The sequence below is a fragment of the Hyperolius riggenbachi genome, chromosome 7 (assembly GCF_040937935.1).
Source record: "Hyperolius riggenbachi isolate aHypRig1 chromosome 7, aHypRig1.pri, whole genome shotgun sequence".
NCBI lineage: Eukaryota > Metazoa > Chordata > Amphibia > Anura > Hyperoliidae > Hyperolius > Hyperolius riggenbachi.
Genome location: NC_090652.1, coordinates 37,138,841 through 37,154,048, shown reverse-complemented (window position 1 = coordinate 37,154,048; position 15,208 = coordinate 37,138,841). Strand labels below are relative to the sequence as shown.

At 46.1% G+C, this 15,208-nt stretch overlaps 1 protein-coding gene across 1 annotated transcript; it reads left to right on the top strand.

Annotated features, from left to right (window-relative positions):
* The first annotated feature begins 985 nt into the window (after positions 1-985).
* LOC137525478 (cardiotrophin-2-like) lies at positions 986-12,332 on the top strand. Its single transcript, XM_068246590.1, has 3 exons — positions 986-1,006; positions 6,749-6,885; positions 9,624-12,332. The coding sequence occupies exons 1-3, from the start codon at positions 991-993 to the stop codon at positions 10,125-10,127; spliced, it is 657 nt and encodes a 218-aa protein (XP_068102691.1). The 5' UTR covers positions 986-990; the 3' UTR covers positions 10,128-12,332.
* The last annotated feature ends 2,876 nt before the right edge of the window (positions 12,333-15,208 follow it).

Below are 15,208 nucleotides of genomic sequence, written 5' to 3'. Positions count from 1 at the left end.
ATATAATAATACAGACAACATACCTCCCAACTTTTTGAGAAAGAGGGACACTTAACCCACGCCCCTGCCACACCCCTGATCACGCCCTCGTCACACCCCTAGTCACGCATACCATAAAGTTTTTTTGAGAAAAATATGTTTTATAATTTAAACCACACTGGTCCTTTCTATCCTGGTTCATTTTCCTTCATATTAACATTTTAAAATTAGTAATATATCCATTTAAAGGATGGGAATAAAGTTTAGAGTCAATCAAACACATATTTATTTAGTAGAGAAATACATATATTTACATAGAAAGAGGGACTGTTCCTCCAAAAGAGGGACAGTTGGGAGCTATGCAGACAATATACAAAATACAGAATAGATACAAAATACAGAATTGGTAATGACAATGATAAAATTTACATGATGAAAATAATAAATAATTCATTCTAAAAACACAAAAGGGGGAGAGTCCTGCCCTTGCGAGATTACAATCTACAGTTGTTGTGATATCAGATAGTGACATCACGGCGCCTGTCATCCTCTCCACGTGACGTCACGGCGCCTGGCAGCGGGCACATGGCATGCCCGGGTGTGTATGGAGAGTGGCTGTGTGTACGTGTGGCTGCACAGCCCTGTCCCGTGCCAAACCCCTGGGGGGGCGAGCTGATATAATGCCTCCCGGGGGGGTAACCCTAGCCCTGCTGGTGGCACAAGCTGATAATTGCAGCAAGGCTCTGGGGGGTAAACGAGGAGGAAGTGCGAGTCACCTGCCCCCCCTTCTCCAAATACCTTCTGCTATACTCACCTCTCCCCGCCCCTCTCCTCCGTTTCTTAGAAGGATGGGATGGGGATCCCGCTGTGTGCAGCGCGGCGGGGGGTTGGCCTGACGTCCCACATCTTTTACACGCTGTCACAGCAGGGAGGGGATCCAGAGGGGGGGGAGATGGCTTATAAAAAGATGTCACCTGCCACACAGGTGCACCACAAGGAGCAGGAGGCAAGATGCTGGCAGCCAGAGGTGGGTGCAGGGATGGGGGGAGGGCACTACTGGAGGTACTGCAGCATCAGCAGTGGGGCAGAGGGCAAGTCAGGACGCTTCCCTGAGGCTACCAGGGGCTGATTCTGAGCAGATCCCATAGCTGGAGAGCTGGCCATGAATGAATAAGTATTGAATGGAAATAGTTTTTCTGACATAACTTTACTGAAACTTTATTGTACTTGGATTTTACTCTAACTTTATTATACTTGGATTGCAATTTCATTGTACATTTTTGGACCTGAACTTAGAACACAAAATAGTTTTTCTGACATAACTTTATTGAAACTTTATTGTACTTGGATTTTACTGGAAGTTTATTATACTTGGATTTTACTGTAACTTTATTGTACTTGGATTTTACTGGAACGTTACCACAATTGGAATGCAGAGCTTAGTCAATTTTATTGTACAGTACTTAAAGCGGACCTAAACTCAGAACTTCCTCTCTGTTCTAAAAGATAAGCAACAGCATAATAACTTTTAAAGAAAAATCATTTCTTTGTCACAGCTGATACAAATCCTGCAATAAATCTGCTGTGTTTCTTCTGCCTGCTTTCATGGAAGCAGACATAGGGTTAACATCCTGTGTCTACAGATTAGCTGCTCTGCCGTGGCAGTCAGCTGACACAGGGGAGAGAGCAAATGACAACTTGTGATTAGACGTAGATGAGAATTAGACAGGCTAAACTCACTAAATACATACAGGTTGCATTTCTCTGTGTTTTCCTTCTGTCCTGTGCAAGAGTTCAGGTCCACTTTGAAAGGATTTTCACTAGCGATTACAGGCTGCTTATCCACTTGCTGCGATCTGCTCAAAATCGCTATTGCTATTGTAATCGCTTGCCGATCGCCACAGCGCTGCGATTAACATGTAAATCGCGGCGCTCCTTTTTCATCAGCACAATTCATTCTTGCTGATTTTTTCCAGAACACAATCGTATGCCTGTGTGATTTTTGCTGCGATTTCGTGTTTTGTCCCTGGCGCAATCAGGGCAAGTAGAGAAAGCAGGTTTCGCAATCAACAACTGCAGCACGATTGCGTTTGCGATCCGCTTGCAAGTGGAAAAAGGGCCCTTAGCGAAATGTATGTCCGACCCGCCTTTGAACTTGATTACTGAATCAAATCGAGGGTGACTCGAATGCGCTTTTGGCTGTTTAACCAATGAAAAGTGATCAGAATTCTGACGGTGGAGCAAGATTGAAAATTTTAGTAGACGGCACAGAAATCGGTTGTCCTCTCGGCTGCTTTCGATGGACTGTAGATCTATTTACTGTTCCTGACATGCACTTTCCCGAAGATTAACAACACAAGTTGTTTAGGTGATACCGTTAATAACTACAAGATTTCCTTGCAAGCTTTCAAAACCTGGCTGTGTTCACACATAAAAAGGTATCCAGTCCCGCCAGTTTTTGACAGGTGGCATCAGTTTTGCATGTGTGACTATGGATGTGTTCACACATACATCTGTACATTTCCAGGCCTGTCCTGTCAGTTTTGTATCACACTTGTATGTATGCTTTTCTATGGCTGTGTTCACATATAAAAAGGTGACCAGTCCTGTCAGTTTTTGACAGGTGGCATCAGTTTTTGTGTCTATAGCTGTGTTCACACATACATCTGTACATTTACGGTTCTGTCAGTTTTGTATGTTTTTCTAAGGCTGTGTTCACACATAAAAGGTGTGCATTTCTAGTCCAGTCAGGTAAAACTGATAGAAAACGGATGCCTAACTGACAGGACTGGACCAAAAATGTACCAATTTATGTGTGAACCAAATCAAAAGTGAACCTAAAGGGGGAAAAAAGTGCCCCAGTGGAGGGGGGGTACTTATCATGGGGGGGAAAGCCTCTGGATCCTAAAGAGGCTTCCCCTCTCCTCATCAATAAAGGGGATCCAGTGCTGGGACCCCCAAAAGTCCCCTTGCACAGGCGCAAGCTGTCTGCAGCTGCGCGATACAGCGGACCCAATCAGGCTTGGGTATTTCTGCCGGAGCCCGAGCAGTAAGCCGCTAGTGCGCATGCGTGCAGCAGTGTATGCATGCGCTGCCAGCGGTGTATGCATGCGCTGCCAGCGGTGTATGCATGCGCTGCCAGCGGTGTATACATGCGCTACCAGCGGTGTATGCATGCGCTGCCAGCGGTGTATGCATGCGCTGCCAGTGCTGAAACAAAGGGACAGAGAGGGACTCTTTCAGTTTTTTCTCCAGCCATGATACAGAACTGCATCAGAGCCGCGCACAGTCCTGCATCAGGCCTGCAGAGGAAACTTAAAGTTTTGAAAACTTGCAAGGAAATCTTGTACCTTTAGTCATCAAAAGTATTCCCTAAACATCTGTTGTTGTGTCTTCGGATTCTCTCCAGGACTAACACATACAACTGTTTGTAATCTTTGATATTATTATTTAGTGCTGACATAGCAGTGACATCTTCGGCAGCGCTGTACAGAATACATAGTCATGTCACTGTCTGTCCCTCGGAGGAGCTCACAATCTAATCCTACCCTAGTCATATGTCTATGTATGTATCGTGTAGTGTATGTATGATATGTATCATAATCCACCAGGCAACCTAGGCAGCTGCTTGGGGTTTAACGGGTGTCAAGGGGCCCACCTGCCACTTTCTTTGACCTCTCTCTACTTCAGCTTACCAAAAGAACCACAAGCGGGCTCCAAATCTCCTACCTTGCCTAGGGCCCCATTACATCTTAAAGTGAACCCGAGGTGGCAGGTATATGGAGGCTGCCATATTTATTTCCTTTGGCATCCTGCTGATCCTGTCTTCAATCTTTTTAGCCATAGCCCCTGAACAAGCATGCAGCAGAACAGGTGTGTCTGGCATTGTTGTCAGATCTGACAAGACTAGCTGCATGCTTGTTTCTGGTGGGATTTGGACACTACTGCAGCCAAATAGATCAGCAGGGCTGGCAGGCAACTGGTATTGTTTAAAAGGAAACAGAAATGGCAGCCTCCGTATACCTCTCACCTCGGTTCACTATCCATCTCTGGTGTTGATCACAATTACATTTATTGTAACTGTATTGTCCTTGAGAAAAAGTCTTTGGGCTTGTTTCACAAAGCGGTGCTAACCTAGTTAGCACGCCTAAAGACTTTGGGCATGATAAGTAGGGTGCTAACTAGGTTAGCACCGTTTTCACAATCAGATCGCGCGCAAAGTCCCGCGCGCAAAACAGTCCCGACCTTAACGTCGCATAGTGCGACATTAAGGTCGCATCCTATGTGACCTTATAGGCGCATCGGGTGCACCGTTTTTGTCACACTGCGATGCAACGTTTTGCGCGCACAGCGCTCTTCCATTCGTTTTTCTTATCTTTTCACACTGTTCTCTTTGCGAAATCGAGCGCGGAATCGATCGGGTGGGAGATCGGACATGTCGGAAATGATCAATCGAGCCATCTAAATGGCTCAAAAATGTACCGTGTATTCCCAGCATTAGAGAGGCCTGGCGCACACCAGAGCGGTTCGGCTGCGGTTTGCGATCCGCTTGCGGTTGCGGATCCACTAGGGTAATGTATTTCAATGGGCTGGTGCACACCAGAGCGGGAGGCGTTTTGCAGAAACGCATACTCCCGGGCTGCTGCAGATTTTGGATTGCGGAGGCGTTTCTGCCTCAATGTTAAGTATAGGAAAAACGCAAACCGCTCTGAAAAACGGCACTTCAGAGCAGTTTGCCAGGCGTTTTTTGTTACAGTAGCTGTTCAGTAACAGCTTTACTGTAACAATACATGAAATCTACTACACCAAAAACGCTTCACAAAACCGCAAAATGCTAGCTGAAACGCTACAGAAAAAGAAGAAAAAGCGTTTCAAAATCTGCTAGCATTTTGCGGATCTGCTAGCAGTTTTTGGTGTGCACCAGGCCATACACAGGATCAGCACGGCAGCCAGGCGACTGGTATTGTCTAAAAGGAAATAAATATGGCAGCCTCCCTATCCGTCTCACCTCAGGTTCCCTTTAAGCTAGTGACCATTTGCTGACATGTGGCGGTTTCTGGACCTGCCCCACAGAGTAGCGTGTTGTTGTCACGAGACTAGTTACATATAATGATGTGTGTGTCAGCCTTAGCCAAACACTGCCATGTGATCTGTGCTGTGATAAGTGTGGGGCCGTGTGGGATGTGTGTGAAGTGTGTGAGGACACTTCATGCCATCTCTGATGTGTTGAGCATTTGAATTGTCTGTGGATTGATGTATCTAGTTGTGGACTGTTTACGCTTTATGTCATTTTTGGAAGAAACGAGACCTGCTATAACTTGTTTTTGCTCCTCTGTTTTTCTTGTGATTCCTGAATATGAGGTGTACTGTGGCTGAACCACACTGATACTGAGCACAGAACATTGCTGTAACTTTGCTGTACCTGAACATCAGTGATACTGGCTATAGATGGGTTATCTGTGCAGGAAGAAAGCAGGGGTGGGATTATTAGCACCTCACTGACAATGCCTAGTGTGAGCATTCCTGAGAATGGGCTAACTCTCTCCGATGCCGCTTCTAACAGCTCCAGCAACTACTGACCCCATACTCACCTGAACCCTGCCACTATCAATGCCTAACCCTAATTACCCCCCCTCCCAACCAATGCCTAACCCTAATTACCCCTCCCCTCCCTCCCAACCAATGCCTAACCCTAATTACCCCCACTCCCAACCAATGCCTAACTCTAATTACCCCCCCTCCCAACTGATGCCTAACCCTAATTACGCCTCCCCTCCCTCCCAACCCATGCCTAACCCTAATTACCCCCCCTCCCAACCAATGCCTAACCCTAATTACCTCCCCTCCCAACCAATGCCTAACCCTAATTACCCCCCCTCCCAACCGATGCCTAACCCTAATTAACCCAACTAATGCCTAACCTCAGCCAACCAACCCCCCCAACCGATGCATAACCCTAACCAACCCCCCACCCCAGCCGTTGCCTAACCCTGATCACCCCCTCAACCGATTGCCTGCCTACCCCTACCCAACCCCCTTACCAATGGATGCCTACGTCTAACCGACCCCCCCTCCCAACCAATGCCTAACTCTAACCGATCCCCCCCACCCAGCCAATGCCTACCCCTAACCAACCCACCACCCAAAGGATGCCTATCCCTAACCGACCCCCCCCCCCCCCCCAACCAATGCCTAAACCTAACCGTCCTCTCCAGCTGATCCCTAACCAACTCCTCCGACCGATGCCTAGACCTAACCGACCCCCCAACTGATGACTTACTCTAACACCCCCCCACACACACACACACGCACACACAACTGATGCCTAACTCTAACCAAACTGCGGCTACAAATAGCAGGTGCTGGACACAGACAATAAAGTAGTGGACGCCAGGTCTCCATGCTATACAAGCTGTGGATACAAATAACGGGTGCTATTAGTAGCCGCACTTTGCATATGCGAATTTATATGCCGCCATTTAACTTCTGGGGAAATTTGGGGGCCAGCCATGTTATTAGCCCCGATTAGCAGCTACAGTATTTTTAGCTGCAGTGTGTGAAGCGGGTGATCCTGGTGCCCTCTCTTGTATAGGGCACCTCCAGCACCCACATTTGCACATTTCGTTATCCCCTGGTGACCAGTGTTTTCTGAGCTCAGTAGGTCATCCTACATCTGTAACTAACAGTACCACATTTTCCTGTATATAGACAGTGCTTTCTACTATGGCCTCTAATAGTCTGCTATTGCTTTTCTCTCTCTGCCCATCAGCCGTCATGGCGCTCAGTGCCAGCCTATGGTACTCGGGATGTGTCGCTGCCCCTCTATCCAGGGAAGAAATCCTCACCCAGATCCAGAGCCTGGCTAACCTGCACAGAGACAACTCCACCATGATGCTCACCACTTACGTAAGTACCCGGAACCAGAGTATACTAATCCACTGTAAGCTGCCATCCATTATTACTGTGCACTTACTTGTTCCTGAAGCTGGAGAGGACACTGCGTCACCTTTTCATTGTTTACACGCAGCAGGACGCTGCACAGAAGCAGAGGTTTTAGTACACTACCAGCCAGCTCCTCCTCTGCTACACTTTGCTGCAGCTAAAGAGGAACTGTAGTGAAAATAACGTCTTAAATAAAATTCACTTATTTTTTTATACTATATATTTATATATTTAGTCAGTGTTTGCCCATTGTAAAATCTTTCCACTCCCTGATTTACATACTGAAATGTATCACTGGTGAGGACATCACCAGTGACATCAATTCAGAAGCCAGTGAAAATAGTGCCTGGTCTCCCATAATACTCTGGGAAGAGAATCCCGCATAGCTAAACAGCCTAGGCTAAGCATCGCAGCAATATATAGATATAGGTAGTGTTTCTGAAGCTGAAACAAGGAAAATTAGGGCCCATTCACGCTTGCAAATTGCAAAACGCTAGCATTTTGCTGTGCTGTTTTTTGCGTTGAATGCGAAAAAAATCGCAATTCACACTTGCCAATTCTTTAGCGATGGCGTTTAGCACTTCTATAGCACTGAAACGTGATCGCCGGGAAATCGCCTGAAAATGGTACAGGCTACACGTTTGCTTTTGGCGATTTGCGTTAATCGCCATTAACGCAAATCGCCCAAGTGAGAACAGGCCCATAGGGTATTATAGCACTAGTGCTTTAAAAAGTGCTACCGCTTGAGCGTTTTGCTGAAATCGCCGGCAAAACGCTCTAGTGCGAATGGGCCCTTACAGTTAAAGTGGGTATTCTGAATAATCTACATTCTACTCTATGTCACTGTGGTGCCTTATTAAATACTGTAATATCCAGTGTGTAACCAAACATCCATCTGTTCTGTGCCCTTCTAGTACAGTCTCCTGCTCCACTCTGATACTCCTTCTCCAGCCCAGTACTGTGTTTACAGGTGCCTGAGGTGGGAGACACATGGAGGCTGCCATATTTATTTCCTTTCAAACAATGCACATTGCCTGGCCGTCCTGCTGATCCCGTGTCTCTAATACATTTAGCCCTAGACCAGTGATGGCTAACCTTGGCACTCCAGCTGTGAGAAAACTACACATCCCATCATGCCTCTGCCTCCCCAAGTTATGCTTAGATTAGTACATAGCAAGGAAATGAACAGCGCTACTTAAAAACAGGCAAGTGCCTACCTGCAAAAGAGTGCAAGCTCCACTTGTGGGATATAATACACACCGAGCATACACATGACCTGTCTACCACTGGAGGAGGATGTTAGTTTCCTGTAACAGCTTGCATGCAACCTATTAAGTACTCGTCCCTCCCACTGCGAAGAAGTCGATCCTCCATGGGAGGGGCCTAACACTAACTAAATCCTAACCTATGTATATGCATAGCCTGGGTGCGGCTAATCAAATAAAATTGAAAATTGTGCAAAAGGTGGATCAGCGCAACACCAGGCCGCCTCCGAATGGCCTTCAATCAGAGGTGCGCTGAGCCCCCCCAGAGACTACAAACGCACCTTGAACCCAAACAGAAGCTCTGCATATACACCAAAAGCATGGCTGTTAAGTGGGAGCAGCTGACCAAAAACGAAATAAATTAGTACATAGCAAGAAAATGAACAGCGCTACTTAAAAACAGGCAAGTGCCTACCTGCAAAAGAGTGCAAGCCCCACTTGTGGGGTCGAATACACACCGAGCACACACATGAACTGTCTACCACTAGAGGAGGATGTTGGTTTCCTGTAACAGCTTGCATGCAACCTATTAAGTACTCAAGGTGCGTTTGTAGTCTCTGGGGGGGGCTCAGCGCACCTCTGATTGGAGGCCATTCGGAGGCGGCCTGGTGTTGCGCTGATTCACCTTTTGCGCAATTTCCAAGTTATGCTTAGAGCTGTCAGAGTATTGCAATGCCTCATGGGACTTGTAGTTCCACCACAGCTGGAGTGCCAAGGTTAGCCATCACTGCTTAGACCCTGAACAAGCATGTGGATCAGCTGCTCTGACTAAAGTCTGACTGGTTTTGCCACATGCTTGGTTCAGGTGCGTGATTCTGACAGTACCGACCAGAAAGAGCAATCAGGACTTCCAGGCAACCGGTATTGTTTATCACTTTGGATTCCTTTTAAAGTGGACCTGAACTCTTGCACAGGACAGAAGAGAGAAATACACCCTGTATGTATTTAGAGAGTTTAGCCTGTCTAATTCCCCCTCATCTGTGTCTAATCACTGTGTAATTTGATCTCTCCCCTGTGTCAGCTGGCTGCCTCAGCAGAGCAGCTAATTTGTAAACACAGATATGTCTGCTTTCATGAAAGCAGGAAGTAGATAGACTGCAGATTTATTGCAGGATTTGTATCAGCTGTAACAAAGAAATGTTTTTCTTTAAAGGGTATTATGCTGTTGCTTATCTTTTAGAGCAAGTTCTGAGCTCAGGCCCACTTTAAGGGGCAGCAGTAGATGCAGAAGGTATATATGGGTGGAGGGGCAGGCTGTACTAGGAGAACACAGAGCAGAAGGATTCCTAGTTGCAATAAACAATGGAAAGATCTTAGTATTATGAGGAGTAGAGCAGTCAATCCATAACTAGAATAATGTCGTAAAATGTTACAGGAAGCTGTTTGTTTCGACTTTGGTTTCCTCTAACCACAGTTCCTTCTTGTGTCTCTCTGCAGCTCCAGTACCAAGGATCGCCTTTCAGCACACCTGGCTTCAACTTTCCCTTCTGGCAGGAGAAAGGGCTACCCACCGCTGCAATGGGCTTCCGAACCTGGCGGTGCTTGTGTCCAGGAGAGCGCCTCCTTATGGCCAGAGATGCCTTCGCAGCCATTTCAGAATTCTTCCAGCTGGTGGTAGATGATCAGTACACCCTGAACCCAACAGCGTTGGATCTCCAGCGACTCCTAGAGGAGTCCAGAAGAGTCTCTGAAGCCTTACTAAGCAATCTGAAGGAGGCCATGGTTATCCTTAGTTATCAGCCTTCCCCAGCCCAGCCTGAGCCACTGAGCTGGACCTCAACGGATGAGAACTCCTTCAAGAGGAAGGTGAGAGGCTATGTGGTGTGCAGAGAGTACAGGGATTGGCTGGCCAGGTTGTCCAAAGACATGACCATGATGAAAGAGATGATGAGAACCAGAGACAGCCCAGGGCTGGAGAAAAGGGACTGCTGCAAGTCTTAAGAGATCACGGAGGGCGAAAAGAGAGCAAGCAAGACTTGAGGGCCAAGTCAATGTGAAGTCAAGTGTCTTTGGCAAACCAGGTACACTACAGAGTAGTGGCAGAGCCAAGTCAAGGCAAAAAAACAAAAAGGAAGCACAATCCTTTGATAAAGAGCTTGGTCCAAAAAGGTTTCTACAAACATGTTAGAAAGGAAAACCAGGACAAAGTGTTTGGCACAAGACCTGAGAACTTCATATGACACAGCAAGTCAATGTAAAGGTAGAATAGTCAGAAAACCTTATGACAACCTTGTTGCCAGACATCTGAGAAGTGGACAAAGACTTTAGATATAACCATCAATTCAAATCATGGTATAACCATCATAAATTCAGGAGAAGCAGCGGTCTTGACGAGAAGGATGAAGAACCCTTTGGTTCGTTTAACTAAGGAATGCTGAAGGCAGTCTGCAGATACATACTTGCACCAAATGTATCTAAGCTTTAACCCTGCAGGCGCAATTTGCACTTAATCCCATGTGATTTTCTATGGGAGATGATGTCTTACATGCTTCATTTGCATGGTTAAACTTCATGCACTGACCAAATCTATGGACCTACCTATTATTCGACAAAAGACGAGGGATTGGTCTCCTCTATGTGTCCTTTTTCTGATTTCTGCACTGATCCAAAACCACAAAATATTGTGCAACTATGAGATGCACAATTGCACTGAAATTCTCTGATTCTGATATATTTCTTCCATGGGATATACAAATCATTCCATACAACTGTCTACATACTGGGCACAAATGAAGATTCTCCTGGGATAGAAATCACTGGAGTGATCTTATAGACCAGGTCTGTTTACAGTTCTCGCTACAAGAACACGCTCATGGCAGCAACCACACAACCATCAATTTAGCATCCTTCCAGAAAGCTTTGCTTTGGTCTGATGTTCTCCAAGTTGAGGGTTGGAGACCCTTCCCACCCAAGAGGTGATCATTTCCTTCAGGTTTGCAGGTTCTTCAATGTTCTTCAGGGATATCCCCTCATTGGTAACCATTGTCTACTGTGAATGCTATCCTCTACCACATTATAAATTCAGTCAAACCAAAATGGACCTTTCCTTTGCAGGAGGACATTTCACCAGGTGCTTTCTAAAATCCTTCCAGTAGAATCCTTTACAAAGTAAAATAAGAGGGAAAGTTAGAAAGGGCGACCAAATGTCCATCGTGTTGGTCAATGATTGGAGAACATCTGTTTCGCCACCAGAGTTCCATTTAGGACTTGAGGAGATGGTGGTTGGCTCAACCCACCACAGTATATGCCCATGTTGGAAATATTAGTTTTGGGTGTAATGATCATTCAAAAAGACCAATTCTAGGAAATGTATATTATTGTAGTCTTGGATAGTATGGGAATGGGTTAGGCAGATTGGGTTTTGTTGCTGTTTCCCCATTAGAGAGTATTTTCCTGTCTTTGGGACCCCCGTGGAGTTTTGTTAGTTTATTAAGGAACGTTATGGTCCCAGGGGCAAGACATGAGTGACTGCAATGAAAACTGGTTGGGGTTTTTAATTAACCCAAAAAGTTTACTTTGTTACTGTTTCTATCACTCTTGAAGAGATTGCCTCACTTCCTCACATTGGACACAAATGGGAACACAGGACCGCCATAACAAATCCAAGAAAGGCTTTGACCCCTTACCACTTTTTCAAAACTAAGATAAACTTTTTCCTGGAATTTATCTTTAAGAATTGGTAACTACACCCATCACAAATGGGCATTTGTAATCGCATAAATCTGCACAGTGAAGTTTTACCTTTCAGAAGGGGTTGTTTGTCCTTTGCTTCCTTTATCTGCTATCATTGTCGGTACGTACGTGTTATCCCGTCTGGAAAGTTTGGCAGCTTTTTGTTAAAGTTCTGTTTGATCCCCTAGCCAGATCTAACCAGTTTTGGAAAGCTGAAAGCCCTGGCTTTCCTTTGCACTGGGTGCCGAGTCAATATGATGCCCCATTCCCTAATTAGGGGATTTTGGGGGACAGGTGTCCCCTATACTTTACTGCAGAGACCCAGGGCACTTGACATAAGTTTGGAAGACACAGATTTATTCTGCGAAGGAAGCAGAAGACCTACTGGGTGTGCTGCTTATCTTCATGTTGGGTTCATCCCATACTTCTGTAATTGCACTTTTTGCAGCCAAGTTCAAGGGACACCCCTTTTTCAAAAGCCTATAACTTGGGAACTGAGCATCATACCAACTCCGGACCCGATGCAACAGAAAGTCAGCTTTCCAAAAATGATCTTCCTGGGGAAACAAACATAACTTTAACAAAAAGCTGCCAAACTTTCCAGACAGGATAATACGCAAGTACCTTATTGTCTTGTATTGATATAGCACAAGCTTATTCTCAAATATCATAGGTACTGTCCGGAGCACATGAATAAAAGCTCAAGAAATGTAAGCTGGTGGGAGCAGGAATTCAAAGCACTGTGGGGAGGCAAAACATTACACAGCCTCGGTGGGGGGGGGGGGGGGGGGGGGCGTACAATTTAATAACAGGAGAAACAGCTACCCCAGGAAGGTAAGACTTCACTGGAAGATTAATGTCAGAGTGCAGATTCAGTTGATCTTTAATTCCTGTCGGTGACAGGTTTGCTTTGACAGCCAGTATCTGCTCTTCTGAAGAATGCTGCTTGAGCAGGAAGAGGTGTCGGAAATGTCACCTCCATGCTGGTTTTCATTTTCCCGGGAAGTTGGCGGTGTTTAATGTCAAACCGCCGGGGTGAGCCGCGTTTATCAGGTGACCGAGGTGAGTTGTTTTTTCCGTTCTTGAGTTTCAAGTCAACAAAAAGAACTTGTAAAGCTACTTCAGCGATCCTTATTGTGAAACCCTTCAGGTAAACCGTTCCAAATTCCACGCCAAGCTTCCCCCGGAGAGTGCACTTCCTCACCTGGGCCACAAGGTGGGGCAAGCTGCACTCCTAACGCACCACAGTGCTTCTCACAGAGAGTCACACTGCAGGAAGCCAGTTTATAAAACCTCACTTGATTACTTTGCACTTCTAGAAAATGAAACGTGTCTATTTGTGAAGCTGCTGGTGTAAATATCAGGTTGGGATTTGCCCTCCATAAGTTCCCGGTCTGAACAATCTAGACTAAACCTGCTCAGATCCCCCACATTCCACCGACTTTCACTTCCTCTGTGGTCACTTTCTACTATGACATCAGCCATTATGTGCCGGAGGGGTCCGTGAGTCAGAAGCCTCCTCACTCTCACCCCCTCCGGGATTATTCACTGGAAATGAGACAGTCGGCAAATCACAGCCAAAAGGGCCATCATGCGTATCCGATGATTCTGGGAAAGCACCGTCCTACTGTACTTGTGTGGGCAACACGTCTGATCTGCTGACAATTGCACAACTCACAGGAGCGAGCGCAAGCTTGGAGCTTCCCGGTGGATTGGGCAATGCCTGTGTGTGATATATAGACGAGGTCATCCGGAGAGTAACAGCCTCTTTCAATTAAGGGAACATTTTATTTATACTATATGCACAACAATCGTCTCCTTTACTTAAAGAGAACCCGAGGCGGAGTTCTCACAATGTAATCCACATACAGAGGCTGGGTCTGCCTATAGAGTCCAGCCTCTGTTGCTATTTCAAACCCCCCTAAGCCCCCCCTGTGCTCTGCAATCCTACATAAATCACAGCTGCGCTGTGCGGGCTGTGTTTACATCAGTAATGTCACTCTGCCGCTCCCCTGCCTCTTGCAGAGCTCCGGTCCCCGCCCGCGTCCCTTCCCTCCAATCAGCGGCGAGGGAAGGGACGCGGGCGGGGACCGGAGCTCTGCAGGAGGCGGGGGAGTGGCAGAGTGACATTACTGATGTAAACACAGCCCGCTCTGACAAGCTGCGTGTCAGCAGCGCGGCTGTAATTTATGGCTGATTACAGAGCACAGGGGGGCTTAGGGGGGATTGAAATAGCAACAGAGGCTGGGCTCTATAGGCAGACCCAGCCTCTGTATGTGGATTGCATTCTTAGAACCCCGCCTCGGGTTCTCTTTAAGGGGGAACTATTGCGAAAAAATGTAAAATGCATAAATATAAGATGTACATTTGTTCCAGAGTAAAAATGTGTTAGAGCAGTGTTAGGTTAGATGTTAGAAAAATATTGGTAAAAATTACCAATATATTACTATCGGAGTTAGCCACTGACCATTGAGGAATATCGGTAATATACCGATGGCGGCTTTTCACAGCGGCCAAACTACCGTGCCGCCCTTTCTACATACACACATTTATCTGCCCATTAGCGTTTTTATTTATTTATTTATTTTTTTACTTTTTTTAAGGTTTCATGCTGAAATGGATACCTTTAAACTTTTTTTTTTTTTAAATCAGGAAAATATTAAATGTTACCATTGGGTGTACGATTAAGCATCCACGAGTCAACAATGCCCTAATACACAAGCCAATCGATAGCTCCCGTGATTGGAAATTAATTGGAGAGTAATTGATTCATAGCACACCGCACTGTGGGTTGCTGAACTGTTAGTAAATTAGCAACCTTCACTATGATCTGATCTGACCCAGCTGAAGATTGTAAATCCTCCTAACCGCCTAAAAGTAGGCAGGCCTTCATGCGCTGCAGATGTTACGTCACCGATCATATCCCTGAGTGTGTCGGGAGATGTTTTAGTGCATGGAGCCCACCAACTTGACGCGTTACATTCTCATTTACTAGTGAAGCACTGAATTTCCATTATCAATGTGAAAAGAGGTTACAATATTTATGTTTTGTTACATTACCTCCTGGTTATCCTGTTTATATAAGTTACTGTATATTTTTTTATACTGGCTGATGTTGTATACAAAGCACTTTCTGCCCTCTGAATACATCAGGGGTGGCAAATTCAAATACAAAGTGGGGCGAAGTTGAACAATGGGACCAAGTCGCAGGCCAGCTTCAATGTCTATTGGCCACACCCCTCCCTTATAAAGTTCCCTGGTGTCTAGTGCCCCCCCCCCCCAACCACCACCACCACCTTGCTCCCCTATACAGTTCCCTGGTGTCTAGTGGCCCTTCTCCCTCCCCTATA

Bases quoted from the DNA above. Each gene is read 5' to 3' on its own strand.
- LOC137525478 (XM_068246590.1), top strand. The intron at 6,886-9,623 runs GTAAGTACCCGG...GTCTCTCTGCAG, and splicing joins CCATGATGCTCACCACTTAC to CTCCAGTACCAAGGATCGCC.